General features: G+C 37.9%; 1 protein-coding gene across 3 annotated transcripts in view; it reads left to right on the top strand.

Annotated features, from left to right (window-relative positions):
• Nucleotides 1–22,707, top strand: part of LOC126354881 (sodium-coupled monocarboxylate transporter 1) — a 481,393-nt gene that overhangs the window by 437,376 nt on the left and 21,310 nt on the right. For all 3 annotated transcript variants that reach the window (XM_050004927.1, XM_050004926.1, XM_050004925.1), the window contains one exon: nt 9,652–9,770. In XM_050004927.1, coding sequence (XP_049860884.1) covers nt 9,652–9,770 — 119 coding nt within the window. The remainder of the gene's footprint in view (nt 1–9,651; nt 9,771–22,707) is intronic.

Raw genomic sequence — 22,707 nt, 5'->3', positions numbered from 1 at the left:
CAGTTCTCCACACTAGTCTAACTGCAACCTACATCCAACTGAACCTGCTTAATGTGAATGTCTAGGTCTCTGTCTACAAGTTGGCTTCAGTATCTTCTCGTCAGTTATTCTGTCTACTCATCTAATCTTCAGCATTCTTCTGTAGCACTACATTTCAGTTATTACTATTCTCTTCTTGCTGAAATGCTTAACTGCATATCAACCGTATTTCACTTCTGTACAAGGCTACACTCCAGACAAATACATTCAGAAAATCCTTCCTAACACTTAAATTTACATTACATGCTAACAAATTCCTCTTTTTAAGAAATGTTTTTCTTGTTATTACCAGTCTGCATTTTATATCTTCTCTACTTTGACCACGTGCTACTTAAATTGCACTCAATGCTTACACATCTCTGGAAGTGAATTGTATCTTTGATCAAGATGATAGTCACAGTTTGAGTTCAAATGCCATTCTGTATTTACTGTTTTCAGTTATAATTTTTTAGACCAAAATTAGACTTGATCTACATACAGAACAATTTGGCATTACTTTGCAGAAAAAAATATTTATTATAGCATCCAAAATTAAATCTTAGTCTCAAAATAATTGCAGTGTTGTTTCATAGTGTTTTTCAATAACGTTCAGTGTTCTTGCAACTCTCAAAAGGAGAAAAAAAGAAAGGAAGATTAAGATTTAACATCCCATCATGATGTCATTATAGATGAAGCACAAGCTCACTTAGGGGAAGGAAGCTGCCCATGTCTTTTTAAAACAAGTATCACATCATTTCACTTAATACTCAAACATGATCCAACAGCGAAAAGTTTTGACACTGCTCCATAATTTTCATGGTACATGGTTTTCTTTACCACATGGCATCAGTCATACTTCAATGTCCATCACTCCTTCTATCTGAATAGCAACTTAATCATAGCTTTTCATGGCACTGTGGAAAATTCTTAGAAAAATAATTTGGTACTAGACACCTATGGTGACAAAAGAAAATCAACACCTTAGAAAGTTGACCTTATTATTTTGTTAGAGATTCACAGACTTCAGTTTGGTTGTACAGTCAAAAGCAATGTTGAAACATGCAAAACACCCAGTGAACTTGTGACTTAATAATGAATGATCTCAGGAAATCTATTATGTGTTTTGCTTCCACCAATAGTGAGAAAGGTGTACTAACATGTCTCCTAATCACAGCACAAAATGAAGAAACAAAATAACTTTACCAGCTTGAATCTCTAAAACAAATAACGGCCACTTCCATGTTGAGAGTTTTGAAACGTGTGGTGACTTCCTTCATCCTGAGTGTCTACTACCAAATTATTTCTTCATAATCCTCTAAAATGTTACAAAGATTTACTATTAAAAACAGTCTTGATCACGATTTATTTATTAAGGTGACTGGTTTCGACCACTACTGTGGTCATCATCAGACCATTGAGTAGGAACCTCTTTCTACTGGAGAATCACTACTCTACATTGTTACAAAGAGCTTTAAATGTGGACTTCAGTAATCTGTACATTAGGGCTTGTAATTTTAGAGGACAAAAATAAAATTTTGTGATTGATGTGAATGAGGGGATCCAAAAATGGGCCTTTTGATGTTTGGTAAATATTTAGCTTGGTAAATTTGCACTTGATTATAATATAGACGTATATTTCCAACAAAAGGGTACAAATTAGTACAGACAAGAGAGAAATTTGCTCAAAAAGTGGTTTATTGAACTCAAACAACTTTCTTTATATTTTGCCTCTATTATCAAACACCCAAAAACACATTGTGTAAATGAAAAGAACTTCAATTAACAATATTGATCAAATTTTGCTTTGATTCATTCCTATAAATCATTCTTGTGTGTGCTTCCTGGGATATAATGAATGATTCTTGTTTATCAGGAGCCTCTGTCCCTTGTTTCACCCGCCTCTTCATGGACTCAAATGACATTGCTACATTTGAACTTGCATTGGCTCTTGCACAAGCTTCCAAGTTTCTCATGTTTTGAGTTTACAAATATGTGAAGGCTGATATACTTTTTCTGGTCAGTCTGTCAGTTCCAAAAGTGAAATTGTACATAGATTTACTGCAAATGTCTTCCTAGGACAAGCAAATAGGTCTCCTGCTATATCATCATCTTCATTCTTCAATTCAGTTGTCTTCTGTATCCCTGCTTTTGTTTCTTCTTTGTCTTCCATGCATAAAAGTGTCTGAATCACCATTTAGTGAACCACAATGAACATTGGATTGTCAGAAAACAATATCTGCTACTACCTTCTTCTGGGATTTTAGGAGCTTTAGATTGTAAAGAATATGACAGAGTCCTTCCATCCGAGAGAATTTTGATTTGATTGTAAAACAGCAGGGGTAGTGAACAGCAACAGTGTATTCCACAAGCACTTGTAATGTCATCAAGTTGTTGCATTTAATGTCATGTTTTCAATTCATACGTGATAAATCCCATTTGCAGTTGTTAACCACCAAGAGTGGCTTACAGAACCAATTTCTGATACTGCAATATCAGTCAGAAGTGCACCTGTCCTTGTAGCCTGAGTTATCCTGTAACCATAGGCCTTACATGTAGACAGATCTTTGACAACAGAGTCACTCATTGGAACTAGACACTCTGGAAAGGAAATTGTGAGAAATGAGGGATTGATGACAAGTTTTGTTGCACCATCAAGCACTCCACTTGCAGTTAGGCAAAGCTTTCCCATCCAACTGTTTGATCAAGTGGCTCATATATACTCATTAGTATGAAGAGCAAAAACCTACCAGGTGAGTGAACAATTAAGCTTTGTCTCAGCCCAGTGCATGACTTCTCTTTCCCAATCAGTGATAACTTCAGCATATTTCCTTTTCATTAAGTCTTTTTCTGGAGTAAAATAGCAAAAATACGTTCCACCTGGCTGACTGCAAACAGTGTCATGCTCTTCTTTCACAATACTTGGAAACTGGGAAATTGAGTTACCTGCTCATAAAAGAATTCAGTGAAATCTTGGCATCGATCAAAGAAGATACATCCAGTCTTGCTTGTTCTGCATTGACCATCAAATTCTTCATCAAGTGATTCATGACTTTCTTTTGGGCTCTTTTTACTTTATTATGACCAACCACTAGTCTCCTGTCTCCTTTAGTAATTAATCAAGCCTCCACTATGTAGCTTTTGTAATGGCAGCTGTTGTACGTAGAGTGACACAATACCTAATACTTTGCTCTGCAACACCGTGCAGTTGTGATGTGTTATACTAACTTGTACTTCACGCTGAAGATACATTAGAATCATTCCATGATGTCTGAAAATGGTCTTCATTTTTAACATCAGTTGCCTCTGCAGCAGTTAACCTGCTTTTATTTATTTCTTCATTTGTTGTCCTCAGTGCTGACATACTGCTTTGCTACATTGGCTGAAAACTGGGGTTTGTGATTTAGACACTGACTACTGTAAATACTGTAGCAGACAGGTACACATTTGCATTTCACCATAGTTTACTTTCACTTTACACCCCCCCTCCTCCCAATAATACACAGTTATATATGTATGGTCAGTGCATTATTGCTTAAACTTTTCATGAAGCTCATTAATAGTTTGCAGGCAAACCACCTCATACTGCTACAATAGTTTTCTGTTGAACATCTATGAGCAATAAAAACACAACCACATAGTTCACAGTCCTTCAAATAAATTGATCAGTCACTGCTATTCCTTTAATGCATGGCCTATTGGTGCAACACTTATTTCACAGTTAACTTGAAGAATTGTTGTTGTTATAACCAGCACAGGTTACTTGTCTGAAACTCGGCTGTGGACTGACTGTCTCATGACCAAAATTTGCGCCCTTATGTATCATCACAATAATAGGTACTAAAACTACACATTGTTTGAGCTTTAATTTCAAGAAATTTCAGTTAAAACGTAACTCATTAAATTAACTGACTACTTCAAAAAATTCATTCTTTTTAACAGTTTCTTCTACTACAAATGTTAGGCCAAATTATTTGTTTAAATGATGAAATTAACAGATATCATTATGAAAACAATACTTTTGACAAAACTGTTAATTACTTTCGAATTAATTAAGGGCTAGCTTTCCTAACATGTTTTCAATTAGAGCCAAATAGATACTTTAAGATTACTAGTATTTGTGCCACCAAATATTTATAACTAGTACAGAGTTTATATTTGTTTATCTGTCAACAATAGAATTTAAGTTACAAAACAATTACTGATTTCACTGTATAACAAAAGATACTAACTAGGCACAGTTGAAATAAATTAGAAAATCAATTACATACATATAACTAAGCACAAAATTAGATCTGATGTTAAACTCTTTAAAACAGAAGGCCAATCTTTTTCTTTTATGAAAATGCAGATTATATTCATTTATGTTAATGGTAATTATTTAAAAATGAAAAAATGAATTTAAGGAGGCAGATGGCAAAACAAGAGGGGAATTAAAATTATCCCAGCTTGCTTCATCACATCACCCCCTCATTGGATTGACCAGATAGATATTGCAAATAACTAACTGGACAATTCAATGACCACAAGTGATGCCAGACATTGTGTTTAAAATCTACACACAAAAATTTTACATAAGAAATCTAATCAAAACTACAGTACTCAAAACTACATTACATACTTTTTTCAAATTTATACTTATGTAACTGGCCATACAGAAATCCCCATACAAAATATTCACATATAGTGTATTGTATATTTACATAAAATATCCACAAGTTATACTTTTAACAACAAATTAGGCATCTTCATCATAAGTGATGTTATTTTTAGCTAAGATTACATTTAAAGATGCATTTCATTTGGTACAAGTCCTGTCTTGCAAACAAAATATTAATCCTCATGGGTAGCAAAGAAGTTAAATTTCACTTGCTCAATGTTTAGTATTTTTTACTAGCACTTTCACTTTTTCAATGAGCTTTAACACACTTTCTCACCCAGCTGTCCATGCCTTCATCAGGTCCAAGTGGCAATTAGCAAGGAAACGCACTGCGATTAGTTCCCTTGGAGGTGGTTCTCCTCTGCCACAGCACATGAAAAAAATGAGACAAAATGCCCTACTTCAGTATACTTACTTTTACTTCTAACTTAAGTCTAGATTAATTCTAAGAAAAAATATGTTTAACACAAATGGCAAATGATAGTCATTACATCACACAATAGTATATTACATAGTTCTCATAACATTACAATAATCATCACTAAAATTGACTATAGTACAAAAGGTAGGTCACTATAAACATTTTTAAAATCAAGTACACGGTACACTACAAAACATTACTTTGGGCAACTATGTTTAAAGTTGGAATTCCTTAATGTTAGAAAAGGCTTTACCAGGACATGGCTCTGTGGCTAGACAGTTATATCCATATACCAATGGCATTGAAACAACAAACACTTCTATTATATCACAAAGTCTAAAGTTGCTATGAAAGCCTCTTTCACTTCAAGGTTTCCTCTGCCAAGTGACATGTTTTGGCCTTTTCCCAGTTTTCTTCTACTTTCTTCAGAGCTGTGACTCTAGAATTTAGAATTGGCACCACAAAACAAGAGTTTGCTAGCTGCCACTTTTCCAGTACTTTTGGATAAATATCCTTTGCAAGATTGGCCACAGGGTAATTTCTGACAGTCTATCCTCTCTGCTCCCTTAGCAGAAGCAACATCACGCAGAGTTAGGAGTTCATAAAGCAGCATTTCTTGACCAGTTTCAATGAAGTTACTCATGTGGGTGGCATTTCCCAGCTAGCCATGGTTCTGACTTTTTTGGATTTTGAAAGTAGAAGAAACTATTTGTGCTTGGAAAAAGAAAAACAAGAAATGCCATTATTTGTGTGATGTTAAAAAACACACTGCTGCAAATGAGCATTGTTGGTTTAAAATCTTTTATGAGTGACTTAAAATGATTACAAATTTTATACAATATTCTTATCTCTAAAGCAGAAGTACAGGCAGAAATAATGGTAGGAAGGCACTTCTTGAAAGAAGACAGTTTGAGTGAATTTTACATGAAGCATTGAAATATCATGAAATTGAAGAAGCTATATACCAAACAAAACAATGTAGCTGCCATTTCTTGTAAATATAATTGGGAATTACTAACCGAAACACAAATTTTTGATCCCCCCTCATTTAAAAAAAAAAAAAAATAATGAAGTCACAGCCTTCCAACACTGCACATAACAGCCCTGTTCTGTCCCCTCCAAGTCCCACATTCTACCTGCCCAGCGAGGCAGCACTAGCATCTTCCCCACACATACCGTGTTATCCTCCCACCCTCCCACCTCATCCCTACTCCTTACTCCCAAGATCCATCCTAGCAAACTGCTGTTCATTAAATGAAGTCACAATTGGGCTCTAGCATCACGGGACAATGGCAAAGTTTTTGTGAGACTTGTGCTTGTGTGGATGTGTGTGTTTCCTACTGTAGAAGAAGGACTTTGTCCAAAAGCTTAATTATTTTAGCAGTCTTTTTCTTGTCTCTGACTAAATGCATCCCCTATATAGTGAGTGACAATCTACCATTTTCACAGAATTGTTAATCATGGCATAAGAATAGAGTCATCAAGGGGTGATGGCAGGTGCTATGAATGTTTAGAAGTAACACACTGGAGTCACTCCTGAGATCATGGTGTGTTAAATCACTGTGTATGATATAAGTTGATTTGTAAGAAATCTACTCACCAAGTGGTGGGAGGAGAACACACATATAAAGGTATTCAAAACTTGCAAGCTTTTAGGGCCAGGCGATCCTTCTTGTGGCAGAAAGGTTGAAGGTGAAGGAAGAGGACGAGTGAGTTTTAAGAAATGGGGAGAATTTGGAGAAGTTTCCCAGAACCCCAGGTCAGGGGAGACTTACTGGGCAGGACTTTCTCATCCCATCTAGTAATTCTCCCTCCAACTCAAAGTTCTGGGTGACTTTTTCTAAACTCTCCCCATTTCCTAAATCTCTCAAGTCCTTTTGTTTCATCCATCTCCCTACCCCTTCAACATTCCAGCCCAAAGAAGATGCCACTAAATCCAAAAGCTTGCAGATTTTAAGTACCTTTATAGTGTGTTCTCCTGCCACTGCTTGGTGAGTAGATATTTTATCAATACAATTACATTATACTGTCAAAAACTGGTTATTTTCATTGATATATTGGGTGATTTGTGGTAGCAATGTGGAATATTTGATAACCTAATAGTCCATCACTGAAATACACCCTTCTTATATGCCACTTGTTATCAGGTTTCATGTAGTTATATTATTTCAATAATAAGACTCTCGTTCACACATTACACACAGTGAACAGAATGATATACAACAAAATATCTGTGTAATCATTTCAGGTGTCTTTGTTACTATATATATATATATATATATATATATATATATATATATATATATATATATATATATATATATATATATATATATATTCCAAGACTTACCAAGCGGGAAAGCGCCGGCAGACAGGCACATGAACAAAACACACAAACACACACACAGAATTACGAGCTTTCGCAACTGGCAGTTGCTTCGTCAGGAAAGAGGGAGGGAGAGGGAAAAATGAAAGGATGTGGGTTTTAAGGGAGAGGGTAAGGAGTCATTCCAATCCCGGGAGCGGAAAGACTTCCCTTAGGGGAAAAAAAGGACAGGTGTACACTCGCACACACACACACACACATATCCATCCGCACATACACAGACACAAGCAGACATATTTAAAGGCAAAGAGTTAAGGGCAGAGATGTCAGTCGAGGCGGAAGTACAGAGGCAAAGAAGTTGTTGAAAGACAGTTGAGGTATGAGCGGCGGCAACTTGAAATTAGCGGAGGTTGAGGCCTGGCGGATATCGAGAAGAGAGGATATACTGAAGGGCGAGTTCCCATCTCCGGAGTTCGGATAGGTTGGTGTTGGTGGGAACTATCCAGATAACTCGGACGGTGTAACACTGTGCCAAGATGTGCTGGCCGTGCATCAAGGCATGTTTAGCCACAGGGTGATCCTCATTACCAACAAACACTGTCTGCCTGTGTCCATTCATGCGAATGGACAGTTTGTTGCTGGTCATTCCCACATAGAAAGCATCACAGTGCAGGCAGGTCAGTTGGTAAATCACGTGGGTGCTTTCACATGTAGCTCTCCCTTTGATCGTGTACACCTTCCGGGTTACAGGACTGGAGTAGGTGGTGGTGGGAGGGTGCATAGGACAGGTTTTACACCGGTGGCGGTTGCAAGGGTAGGAGCCAGAGGGTAGGGGAGGTGGTTTGGGGATTTCATAGGGATGAACCAAGAGGTTACGAAGGTTAGGTGGACGGCGGAAAGACACTCTTGGTGGAGTGGGGAGGATTTCATGAAAGCACCCACGTGATTTACCAACTGACCTGCCTGCACTGTGATGCTTTCTATGTGGGAATGACCATGACCATGACCATGACCAGCAACAAACTGTCCATTCGCATGAATGGACACAGGCAGACAGTGTTTGTTGGTAATGAGGATCACCCTGTGGCTAAACATGCCTTGATGCACGGCCAGCACATCTTGGCACAGTGTTACACCGTCCGAGTTATCTGGATACTTCCCACCAACACCAACCTATCCGAACTCCGGAGATGGGAACTCGCCCTTCAGTATATCCTCTCTTCTCGATATCCACCAGGCCTCAACCTCCGCTAATTTCAAGTTGCCGCCGCTCATACCTCAACTGTCTTTCAACAACTTCTTTGCCTCTGTACTTCCGCCTCGACTGACATCTCTGCCCTTAACTCTTTGCCTTTAAATATGTCTGCTTGTGTCTGTGTATGTGCGGATGGATATGTGTGTGTGTGTGTGTGCGAGTGTACACCTGTCCTTTTTTTCCCCTAAGGGAAGTCTTTCCGCTCCCGGGATTGGAATGACTCCTTACCCTCTCCCTTAAAACCCACATCCTTTCATTTTTCCCTCTCCCTCCCTCTTTCCTGACGAAGCAACTGCCAGTTGCGAAAGCTTGTAATTCTGTGTGTGTGTTTGTGTGTTTTGTTCATGTGCCTGTCTGCCGGCGCTTTCCCGCTTGGTAAGTCTTGGAATCTTTGTTTTTAATATATTTTTCCCATGTGGAAGTTTCTTTCTTATATATATATATATATATATATATATATATATAGAGGGTAAGGAGTCATTCCAATCCCGGGAGCGGAAAGACTTCCCTTAGGGGAAAAAAAGGACAGCTTGGAATCTTTGTTTTTAATATATATATATATATCACACACACTTGCCTTTCACAGACAGACAAGTGCTCTACCAATTGAGCTATCCACACATGGCTGACAACCCATCCTCACAACTATCTTTCTGCCAGTACTTCTCCTGGATTCAACTCCTGGTCCATCACACAGTTTCAGCCTGTCAGGAAATCTCATATCAGCACACACTCCACTTCAGAGTGATAATTGATTCTGGAACCATTTAATTGTTCCCAACTCGAATTACCAAGAGATTTAATAAATAACTCTATGATAATAAAATATAAAAAGTAAAATAAATTCAATATAATTTATGAAAATGAAAAAGAAAGTGTTACAGCTTTTTTTTTAGAAAAATGTTATCTGACTATTTAATTTTAATGTTTTCTTTGTTGGTTGAGTGCACTAAACTAAATTTTCATCCCAACAGCATCGCTGTATCAAACATAAATTCAATGGCCACAGTGATGTTTGAAGACTTCTTCTGTCAGATTCCAAGCATCAAGTTGCTTTCAGACAAGAAGCAAGTGTATTTCATAAAAGGAATAGGTAAATAATACAATCATCATACTGTAGTTTTTTTTTCAATACATGATTTGTGAAGTTTATACTCTTTTCTCCCATGTATAATTGTCATAATTTAGATATGTTTGTAAATAGTACTTAGTACACATGGTTAACAGTCATGACAGAAAAGGATACTATCAGTTCACAGAAGCCCATGGGGAATGGAACTTTCATTTATCCATTCACACACTATTTTCTATAGATTCCCTCATAATGAAAGTGTTCAGGAATGTGGAACAAGTCAGATAATATACAAAAAGGCAAAAGCATGGTGTATATCAGGAGAGATACATTTCCTGGTACTTTCAAGTTGGCCACTGGGCCTCCTTTTGTACCACTCATGTGCTGTATTTTTCTTCTACTTCACACAAAGCTTTTATGTAACTTCACATAGAAAAATATCAGCTGTCTACATATTGATAAAGTCAAAACTCGATTGCTGCAAAGATTGGTATTTTAAGTATTGCTCCCACTAGTAATTTCAATTATTTTTATATGTATCTGGGTCTAAATATTCTGATAAATTATAGGTGATATGGCTAACATGGTATTCTTTTCCTTTGTCATTGAATGTCTGGAGATTTTCAATTTCCTTTCATATGTCTACCCACAACAGTTAATAAAATTTTAGTCCAGACTACAAAATTATAATTATTCTGTATATAATAGAGGGAAACATTCCATGTGGGAAAAATATTAGTTACATCATCTTTGTTTTTAGATATAATTATTCTGTATGTTAGATAAGGATGATAGTCTGTTTGGCAGTTATTTTTATTTCTGGAATACAATTGTGAACTTCACAGCTCACACTAAATTCCCCATTATTAATCACAAATAGCATTAGGGGTAAATGTATCGGTAGATAAGTGTAAGGAGTCCTTAGGCCCTGCAAGAGACACCTTAAAGATTTTCCAGTACCAGCCTTAAAAATTTGTTTCCTGTCTTAGTTGGTTTGCCCCAGAAGATTATGCCATAATACAGTAATATGTGAAATTATAGAAAGTATACACCGATCAACCAGAACATTATGACCATCTAACTAATAGCCAATATGTCCACCTTTGCCATGGATAACAGCAGCGGTGCATCATGACATGGAAACAATGAGACTGGAGGGAGTTGGCATCACATCTGCACACACACATGTTTCCTAAAGTCCCATAAATTCTGGGCATCAGAGCAATGAGCTCAGACATAATTTTTGATCACATCCCAGATGTGTTCGGTCAGGTTCAGATCCGGTAAGTTGGGAAGCCAGCACATCAATTAGAACTCACTACTGTGTTCCTTCACACTCCATCACATTCCTGGTCTCCTGACATTGTGCATTATCTTGCTGAAAAATGCCACTGGCACTGTCATAAAGGTGTGTACATGGTCTGCAACCAGTTTATGATACTCCTTGGCCATAATGGTGACTTGCACAAGCTCCACTGGACCCATGGATGCTCGTATGAATTTTCCCCAGAGTTTAATGGATCCGTCGCCAGCTTGTCTCTGTCCTGCAGCACAGGTGCCAAGGAGCTGTTTTCCCTGGAAGACAATAGATTTGCATTCTCCCATTGGCTTGATGTAGAAGGTATCGGAATTCGTTAGACCATGCAGTGCTCTTCCACTGCGCCAACATCCATCGTTGATATTCACATGCCCATTTCAGTCATAGTTGCTAAGGTTGTGGTGTTAATATTGGCACATGCATGGGTCGTTGGCTGAGGAGGCACGTTGTCTGAGCATTTGGTGCAGAGCATGTTGAGATACACTTGTACTCTGCCCAGAATTGAAGTCTGATGTTAGTTCCGCCACAGTTTGCCATCTGTCTTGTATTACCAATCTGCTCAGCCTGCGATGTCTGACATCTGTAATGAAGGGTGGCCACCCAGCCGCAAGACATCAGGATGTGGCTTCACCTTGGTTTCACCATGTGTTGAAGACATTCACCATAGAACACCTAAAACACCCAGTAATTCAGGAAGTTTCCAGAACTCTCATACCAAGCCATCACAATCTGCCCTCAGACAAACTTGGATAGGTCACATGCCTCCCCCATTCTACACACAAGCAGCACACTCACTGATACTACATGCACCATGCATGTGTCTGACTAGCAGTCATTCCTCACCAGGTGAAGCTGGTATCATCTGGATGGATTTATATCAGCAGTAGGCTGGCAGTCAAATGTTCTGGCTACTCAGTGTACATGAATGCATGGTTTCACGGCAGTATGCACTGACAAAATTCTTTTGAGCTTCCAGCCACATCAACTGATTTAAGACCCACAAGCTATCAGCTAAGTACTCCTCAGTCATTGTCAAGTGGTAACTGCTTTTTGTTGCTGCTATCATCTTTATATAGCCATGCTGTCTTCTGTGACATCACTGGTGCCAGCTCCAGTGCCATATAAGGTAATTTTTTCATTGTGCACCCGCTCCAACCTTCCGATGGCCACATCCCATGCTTAGCTGTAGGCCACTGTCTTTATTGAGGGTGTTGTCATAAACTTTTATCTGAATAATTTCTTTAATTATGCTATACCAGAAACTACAAGTCCATGTAATTACTGATGTCTCTTCAAATGCAGTACAGTGTCCATTTTATACAGCAAGCTCAGCTACTGCTGATGTCTCAGGATACCAACGGTGAAAACATCTCTCATATTCTACACAGCACTGTTCAGTAGTACAAACAGTCCACACCCACATGGTATTTCATATACTACTGGCCTTATGAGGCCTACATCATCTTTCAACAGCTTTATATGCTATTAAATTTTTGTTGGAACCCTGAAGATAGAATTGATTTTATGCCTCTTTAGCAGCTGGCTAATCTCTTCTGTTACTGAGCCCCAGAATGGCAAAAATGTAAGCTCCTTAGAATGCTCCTTGGCATCTTTCTCCTTCCATATTTTCAGAAAGATGGCTTGCAAAATCTGGCAGTTGTTGTAGCCATTTTCCCTGAATACTTCCTGCAAGTCATTCAGTTCCTTCAACAAGTTTTCAGCATCTGAGAAAGCTTCCACTTGAGGCACCAAGGTCCCCAGAATAGAATATTTCTGCGACAGATGGTGATATCCATTAGTGTGCAGATATCAGTCCCTGTGGGTGGGTTCCCAGTGAACACTATGCCTGAGACACTCATTTTTTATGGCAGATGAGAATGTCAAGGAAAGGCAAGGCACCATTGGTCTCTATCTCCATTATGAACTTGATGTATTTATGGATATTGTTGATGTAGTCCAGGAATTCTCCCAGATTTTCTCACCTATGAGACTGTGTTCAGGGTGATGTCCTAAAAGTGCTCCATAAACAATTTGACTGTAACTGGAGCTAATGGGCTCCCCATCATGATCTGATTAAAATATTCTCCACCATATAAAAAATACAGTGACTTCAGAGGGTGCTTAAATAAATTCACAACAGTGTCATCAAATAACTAAGAGAGCAGATCTGTGGAATTCCAGATGGGAAAGCTCATGAATAATGACACCAAGTCAAAGCTGGCCATAATATCTCCATATCGAAGATGCAGGTATTTAATTTGACTGATGATGTCGGTCATATTCTTGACGTGGTGGACAAAATGATCAACATGCAGAATATGGAGGCTGGCGAGATGTTTCATAAGTCTTTAAGTCAGTGATTCAATGGTCTCACAATGAGACCTAGAGGTGTGTTCTTCTTGTGAACCTTTGGAAGGCCAGACAATATAGGTGGTCGAGGTGTCCAATAGAGGAGATTTTTTTTGATGGGCTCTTCCAGTGAATACCTCTTGAGAAGCTGTGATATCTTCCTCATTATTCTGGATGTTGGGATCCTTGTCAATTTTTTGTGTGTCTCCTCCTCCAGCATCAACCAAATCTTTACTTCATAGTTGGCTCATTCCTTAATGATCGCTGCATTGCCGTTGTCAGCTGGCAGGAATAAGAGGATATGATTGTTGCAGAGTAGTTCAAAACCAATACGCTCAGTTCTTGTCATGTTTGAAGTTAGCAGCTTCAATTTTGAAAGAATGCACCTCGTTTCTCAATGAATTTCACTGGGCATCTTGCGAACTGTTTGTTTCACACAACTTACTATCACAGCAAAAGGGATACCCCACAGTGATGGTGCACAATTAAGTCCCTTCTTAAGAGCCAAAATGGCACCCTCATTGATGTTGCTCATCATCATGTTTATAATGTGTTCTGTTGTTTTCTGTTCTGCCGCATGCTGTTGCTGTGAAAGCCCGCAGAATTTCCCTTTATGCCTTTCTGTGGTTGTCCTCTGACACAGCTGGAAGCTCAAGGGAATTTTATCTATGCACAAATATTTTAGAAGTCTAGTTGGTTGCCATCATAATGAAGCAGATTGCTACGTGCAAAGCAGATTAACTTATCCACATACTGTCACTGTTACAGTGTATTATCCATATGGACACCATACAACTTCACACGTGTAATCTCATCCACCAAGTGCCATTGAACTTTGCCTCTGGCATCCGTAATCATTTTCATTTCTTTGGTAACACATAATATGAGTGAGATGGAGAGTTATGCTGCTGGCTGTGTTTCAGTTGCAAGCTTCTTCCATTCTTTTGGCTGTGTCTGGTATGGATATATATGTCCTCTTTATCAGCATAGTTGTGTCATCAGGAACCATGAGTTTTTGGAGAGTTACAGTAAATCATTTAGGTAGGCCAAGAACAGGAGGGAGTCAAGTGCCATATATTGTAAGACACCATTTTCAATGTTCTCCATTTCAAATTTAATATTTATCCCTAATATCATTTGTTAATATGACCATTTGCTTTCTATTTAAAAAAACTTAACTCCACTCTCAACAGATGCCATGCTATTTTATTGTTCCTAGTACAATTTTATGACCTACACAATTCAAGGTCTTGGCAAGATCCTAGAAAATTCAAAAAGGATAATTTTTAATGTATAGTAAGCCATCACAGGTCACTTTTTATTGGATTTATTTGACCAGTTTCACTCATCACATGCAAGTATCCTCAGATATTCTTTGTCCTAAAGGACAAAGTTAGTTGTTTAAAGCACTACTTGGCACCATCAACATGTGCTGGTGCTGGTGTGTGCTGGATTTCCAAATGATGTGTGAAATTTGACAAATAAATCAAATAATACCCAACCTGATGTAGTTACCAACATTTACTAAAAGTTATTTTTCTTTGTTAGTTCTATCAGCGCTCAGTTTTTTGGATCATGTTCAACTTTCTTTGTAGAATACGGAAGCCAAGCTTATCTGTTGTTAAAAGGAGGTTGTGGGGATTTCAATGTTGATTCCCTGAAAGAGTGTAATAGGAAGAATGACCTTTTAGTATTACTCAGTTCTTTCAATTTGAGCTCCGTCATTGATTTTCCTACTCGGATAACAAAGAACAGCAGTACATTGATAGATAACTTTTTTATAGACCAAGATAAGTTTAAGGACATAAATGCTTATCCTGTTGAGAATGGTCTTTCAGATCATAGTGCACAGCTTGTTACACTACATGACATAGCTCCATGCAGTATAATAAATCAGACTTTCAAAGCAGTGCGTTCAATTAACAATATAAATATTGCAAACTTTAGGGAAAGCCTACAGCAGCTAGACTGGGATGAAGTGTATAAGGAACCCGATGCAAACTTGAAATATAACTTATTTCACAATACATTTTTAAGGGTATTTGAAAATTGTTTTCCCAAGAAAATAGTTAAACATAATTCCAAGAAAACATATAAAAAACCTTGGCTAACTAAAGGAATAAGAATATCTTGCAAACGCAAAAGAGAACTGTATCTAACAGCAAGATGGAGTACTGACCCCGAAATTGTTCAATATTATAAAAACTATTGTGCGGTACTAAGAAAAGTTATTAAAAAGTCCAGAAGCATGTGTATCATGTCTGAGATCAGTAACTCTGATAATAAAATTAAAGCAATTTGGAATATTATTGAAAGGGAAACAGGGCAGCCAAGAGCACAGGAAGACTTTAGTGCAATAAAATTGAATGACAAGTGCACTAACAAACAATCAGAAATTGAAAATATTTTGAATAATCATTTTTTAAATGTTGTGGAGAAAATAGGATCTAGATCTTCACTAGAAGAGGCAAGGCTATTAATAGAAGAGGCCATACCTGCACAGTTTGAAACAGCTGTAATTCCACCAACCTCTCCCTCTGAAATCAGTAAAATAATAAACTCACTGAAAAGTAAAAGCTCTTACGGAATTGATGGCATTTCCAGCAAAGTACTTAAAGCTTGTTCCCCACAGATAAGTAGAATTCTCAGCCACGTATGTAATAGCTCTTTGGAGCAGGGTGTTTTCCCTGATAGACTGAAATATGCCATTGTAAAACCATTGCATAAAAAGGGGGATATGTCGGATGTCAACAACTACCGCCCAATCTCTCTTCTGACAGCTCTATCAAAAATTTTTGAGAAAGTAATGTATTCAAGAGTAGCCTCCCATATTTGTAAAAATAAAGTACTAACAAAATGTCAGTTTGGTTTTCAGAAAGGCTTTTCAACAGAAAATGCTATATATGCTTTCACTGATCAAATATTAAATGCTCTGAATAACCGGACGTCACCCATTGGTATTTTTTGTGATCTCTCAAAGGCCTTTGATTGTGTAAATCATGGAATTCTTTTAGATAAGCTAAATCATTATGGTTTGAGTGGGGCAGTGCACAAATGGTTTAATTCATACTTAACTGGAAGAATGCAGAAAGTTGAAATAAGTGGTTCGTGTAATGTTAAAACAGCTGATTCCTCAAACTGGGGTGCTATCAAGCACGGGGTCCCACAGGGTTCGGTCTTAGGTCCTTTACTGTTCTTGATATACATTAATGACTTACCATTCCACATTGATGAAGATGCAAAGTTAGTTCTTTTTGCTGATGATACAAGTATAGTAATAACATCCAAAAACCAAGAACTAAGTGATGTAATTGTAAATGATGTTTTTCACAAAATTATTAAGTGGTTCTCAGCAAACGGACTCTCTTTAAATTTTGATAAAACACAGTATATACAGTTCCGTACAGTAAATGGCAAAACTCCAGTATTAAATATAGAATTTGAACAGAAGTCTGTAGCTAAGGTAGAATTTTCAAAATTTTTAGGTGTGTCCATTGATGAGAGGTTAAACTGGAAGCAACACATTGATGGTCTGCTGAAACGTCTGAGTTCAGCTACGTATGCTATTAGGGTTATTGCAAATTTTGGTGATAAGAATCTCAGTAAATTAGCTTACTATGCCTACTTTCATTCACTGCTTTCGTATGGCATCATATTCTGGGGTAATTCATCGTTGAGTAGAAAAGTATTCATTGCACAAAAACGTGTAATCAGAATAATTGCTGGAGCCCACCCACGGTCATCCTGCAGACATCTATTTAAGGACCTAGGGATCCTCACAGTAACCTCACAGTATATATATTCCCTTATGAAATTTGTTGATAATAATCCAACCCAATTCAAAAGTAATAGCAGTGTGCATACCTATAACACCAGGAGAAAGGATGATCTTCACTATGCAGGGTTAAATCTGACTTTGGCACAGAAAGGGGTAAATTATGCTGCCACAAAAGTCTTTGGGCACCTACCAAACAGCATCAAAAGCCTGACAGATAGCCAACTAACATTTAAAAATAAATTAAAAGAATTTCTAGATGACAACTCCTTCTACTCATTGGCTGAATTTTTAGATATAAAGTAAGTAAAAAAAAAAAAAAAAAACCCTTAATCATTAGTGTCATGCAATATTTTGTGTAATGTAATTTCTTGTACAGACATATTTTATTAACCTGACACGTTCCACATCATTACGAAGTGTCGTATTCATGATCTATGGAACAAGTATTAATCTAATCTAATCTAATCTAATCTGAGAAAAGTGCTTCAGTATTTTATCTTCTTGAAAACTATTGATGAAACAGAAAGGAAGGAAAGGAATCTATAATAAATGGGTCTTAAACAGCATCCTTCAGTCAACGCACTTAGATTCATAGATTGATTACAGTGGTAATAACCTAAAAGGGATGCTACCAAGTGAGCAAAAGCTGAAATACCATCGTAACCAGAAGAGTTGTTGCTTTTCAATGCTCTAATGATACCTGTAACCTATCTAAAGTTGATGCAGGAAAACTGATGTCTGTTGTAGTGCATGAAATGCCTGGATAAGTAATTCTAATGAAGCTGTTTTTGATTACCCATTTTTTCTCCATATTTTTACAGCTACTGTTAAATTATTTTTACTGATTTAGTTCATAATTATCCAAATTTTACATCATACGCCTTCCTACTACTACCATGAGGGAGTTAAGTACAGTTTGCTTTACTGAGTTAATGCATTTCAAATCTTACAGTGCCCCATCTCTTCCTTTGCCTTGTTCTTGAAATTTTGATTTTTTTGCACTTATTGCATGGTTTTAGCCTTTTTATGACACAGTGAAGGACTTTGCAGTACTGTTTGTAGCATATTTTTAAGTCTTTATTAGACCTATTCCTCCCATGAAATAAAGTTTTACCTTCCTAACATAAAATAATCTCAAATGTTGGCCACCCTTTCTCTTGATTTCCACAGTACTTGTTGTTGAGCCACCATAAAGGAAAACTTGATCCATAGTGTAGTAAGGTGCTGCTAAATTCCTGATCAAATTTCTGCTTGTGCCATCGCACTATTCCCTTTTTCCCAATCAAATTTGTGAATGTGTTCAGTATTTCCAACACTGCAGCAAACACGTGCAAGCATAATTTGTTCAAAATCATGGAAGTGCATCACACATTTCTTCTCTTACACTGTTTAGCAGATAATGAGTAGCTGGTCCCCTGTTTGGTTGATTGTTTACTGTATTCTGCTTACTTTTAAGACAATTTATGTGCATATTTTGAGGTTGAAGAAATCAAACTGAAATTTGTAGATGATTACAAGCAAAGAGAAGTCATATGGCAGTCCATCTAAACAAAAATTGGAGATGCAATGCCCTGAGTGCCAAGTACGTACTCGACTTGGCAGAAAGAAAACATAAGATAAGTGTAGGCACAAAAGAATTAAAGACATTAGCTGCCAATGGGCATTGATTTACACCAAAGGAGCAAGTTGAACATTTGTAGCAACCACTGTGTTCAGGTAGAGTAGTGGTCAGCACATCTGCTTAGTAAGCAGGAGGCGAGGGTTTGAATCCTGGCCCAGTAAAAATTTTCAATCTTTCCCATTGATGTAAAAGCCAACTGGCTGCTAATGTCTTCAATTCCCTTCTGTCTTGACGTAGAGTGGCTGCATGATCAAAATTGAGTCTGTTCTTTCACACATGTCCGAAAGAACGCACACCACACATACATATATAATTAAGGTGATAACAGTAAATGATTGCTTCAGTACAGATTCATACCAAGCTATACCTCTTACAGGAATCAGTGAGATGCTGTGACAAATGAAGCTAAGGAGCAGTGGTACTATATTAGTAGCATTTGGTATAAGTTGAGAATTTGGGTCTGATGGGAGGCATGGTAGTCCATGCAGTTGTGGAGACCACTGTGTCCAGATGACACAGTAGTCATTGCATCTGCCTAGACACCACATATAAGAAAAAAAGGACAAAACAAAGATTGCACAGGATGAGCTCCTCAGCAAACTACTAGAATCCAAAAATACAAATTTGGTAAACAGAGTCCATTATAGTGGATTCTGGAAACTAAAGCCTTCTCAAATACAAATTTGGAAAACACAAAGTCCATTGTAGTGGATTCTGATAGCTATGGCCTTCCCAAATAAAGTCTGAGGATGTTAATCTATATCATTTTTTGAGTGAAGGTGCAAATAATTTTTTATGTAATAAAATTTAGATTACATATTGAAAGCCAACTAACCTGTGCATAACCATTAACAACTTTCCTTAAGTATTTTGACGTATCAGGAATAATCACTGAAATAGTTTGTTTTGAAATACAAAATACACTGTCTGACAAAAAAGTGGAGCATACAGAAAGGAAGAAGGAAACAAAATGAAACTTCATGGGTTGATAGGCCATATAATGTTATTTGTAGTGATTACAAGTCCAGTGAAATTTATGCAGAACTTGGTGGCACGCGCCTACTTGACAGTATGAAGTCACAGCCTCTCTGGCCTGATTCAGTCTTGAAGGGTGTAATAAAACCATTGCATCCTCTCCTGTGACAAGTTGCCCTGCAGCTGATGAAACTGCTCCTTAATGTCCTGGACACTGGTGCCATTGGAGTACATCATCATGTACACAGTTCATAGTGACACTGCTACATGTGGATAAGCGCAATACTGTTGAAAAATGTCACCACAATGCTGTTGCATGAGAAGTACCAAATGAAGATGCTAGATGTCCAAGAGATATCATTGTGCCATCAGAGTTCCCTCTGTCAGTAACAGCCATGACCTGAAGTGATAAGCAATAGCTCCACCACACCATGACACCAGGAGCCCTACCGCTGTGCCTCTCCAAAACATTAGAAGAAAGGAACAGCTCAACAGACCACTGCCATCTTGCAGGCCATGGTCATCTTGGACAGTACAGAACTGCAATTCATCAATCAACACAACACAACACAATGCAATGTCATTCATCTGCAGTCCATGCTTCCTGGTCATGGCGCCACTCCAAATGCAGCCATTTGTGTTGCCTGTGTAGAGGATGATAGTTGCCTAGTCAGACTGCTGCTAGTCTCCAGCAAACAGTGCAGGATGACACAGAATGCTGCAAGGAGTCTAGTACTTGTCCTTGGGTCGCAGGCACAGATGTGGATGGGTTGCAATGTGCTTGGTGCACAAGACAATGATCCTTCCTTGCACTTGTCAAATGAGACCAACCAGAACCTTTACGGACCTACATCTAGCCACTGTCCCATTCAAATGCCCCACAAACCTAGATATTGTACGCTTTGCTCAGCTAACTTAGTGGGGAGACACGAGGAGGACCATTTCACACATTGTCATATGCTGACAAAGCTGTCTCACATGAGTACATGGCATCTTCATGTCCTTCACTGTCATCACACAACATCTGACACTGTTCACATCCCTTATATATCCTACAAGGCTTGGTAACAATGCTAGTGCTCTCTGGTGGCTGTTCTACATGTAGCAGAGAATTGTAGCTCTAATCTGATGGTGTGTATGAATACAAAGTTGCACTGGCATCTGACTGGATATTTCAATTTTTTGTAAGATAGCATAAATAGATCAAACCACTACATCACTTGCCAGCTGCCAGATTGGGAAATACTTCTGTGAGCCTTATTGCTGTACAAATCACACTACACATAATAGAATGTTGCCTAGGGATACATGTTCTCTGTTTCCCAAGCAGAATTAAAATCTTGTGACATCTTTCTAACATTTGTTTTTTCCACTAATTATTGTGCAAAACATTTTTATTCATATGTGCCACAGATGAAGAAGGAGGCATCATGTGGACACATTTTAAACATATTTTTGAGAAAGAATTAAATTCATTATCCACTGTGTGTCCCTGTAAACTTCTTTGCGTTTTTAATCCTGTGAAGTCCCTCTGAATATCATGATTGAAAAAAAACATGACAGCTCTCTGAAATTTACTTTTTTCTTCTTAGCTAAACATGATTGATATGGATACTCTAAATTTATTAAGATTTTCTCATATATTTTCTGAAAGACACTTGAATTTAGAAATAAATTATCAAGCTATTTGACAATATGTAACCTAGTTTCAATCTCTCATTGTGTTGACTGAACACAGGACAAGAGTTTAGGGTTCAGAATGGAGTTACATACTCTGGTGGGGAGATATTCAGCAAGCTCCCATACTCCATAGAGCAAGAAACTGGAAATCCTTACCAGTTCAAAATAAAATAAAAAATATATATCAGTAGTCACTCTTTTTATGGATTATCTGAATACCTATATACAGACTGAAAAAGTTATGTTACATACATGGTATATAATAGCATTCACTGTGAAGCTACATGACAAGTAAAAATGGTCTGTAAATAGGATTGTTTGTACAGATGCAGAGACAAATAGCAGGTAAACAGCAGCTCTACAGTATAACTGAGAAGGCAGCAGCTATTTTCAAAGTAGTGGCTTACTTTTTAACTTACTGAATTTAAATTTAGACAGCATAAGCATGAATAGCATTAAGTAGTGTAGTGATAGTTTGTTCATACAGCTTAAGCTTTTATGATTGTCTTGTCTCATGTTAAAGTGTATCTTGACTTGTTCCACATCCCAGAATATTTTCCTTCTTGATGGGATCTACAGAATATGAGGGAAGGAGAGAAATACAGACAAAATGAATGAATCAGTTAATTAATTAACAACTTAATTGTATGAAACCATGAGCACTGCTGCTTGTCAGTCACAAGTTGCTTCGTTTACATAGCTGATATGTGCCCATTATGGGGCACTACTACTTCACTGGTGAGTGCACTGCAACCACAATGACTCCCATCAACCATGGACCTTGCCATTGGTGAGGAGGCTTCCATGCCTCAGTGATACAGATAGCCATACCATAGGTGCAACCACAACAGAGGGGTATCTGTTGAGAGGCCAGACAAATGTTTGGTTCCTGAAGAGGGGCAGCAGTCTTTTCAGTAGTTTCAGGGGAAACAGTCTGGATGATTGACTGATGTGGCCTTGTAACACCAACCAAATCGACCTAGCTGTATTGGCACTTTGAATGGCAGAAAGCACGAGGAAACTACAGCTGTAATTTTTCCCAAGTACATGCAGCTTTACTGCATGGTTCAATAATGTTGGTGCCCTCTTGGGTAAAATATTCCACAAGTAAAATAGTCCCCCGTTCAGATCTCTGGGCAGGGACTGCTCAGGAGGACATCGTTATCAGCAGAAACAAAACTGGTGTTCAACGGATTAGAGCGTGGAATGTCAGGTTCCTTAATTGAGCAGCTAGGTT

The sequence above is a fragment of the Schistocerca gregaria genome, chromosome 3 (genome assembly GCF_023897955.1).
Source record: "Schistocerca gregaria isolate iqSchGreg1 chromosome 3, iqSchGreg1.2, whole genome shotgun sequence".
Taxonomy (NCBI): domain Eukaryota; kingdom Metazoa; phylum Arthropoda; class Insecta; order Orthoptera; family Acrididae; genus Schistocerca; species Schistocerca gregaria.
This window is presented reverse-complemented; position numbering and strand designations above follow the sequence as displayed.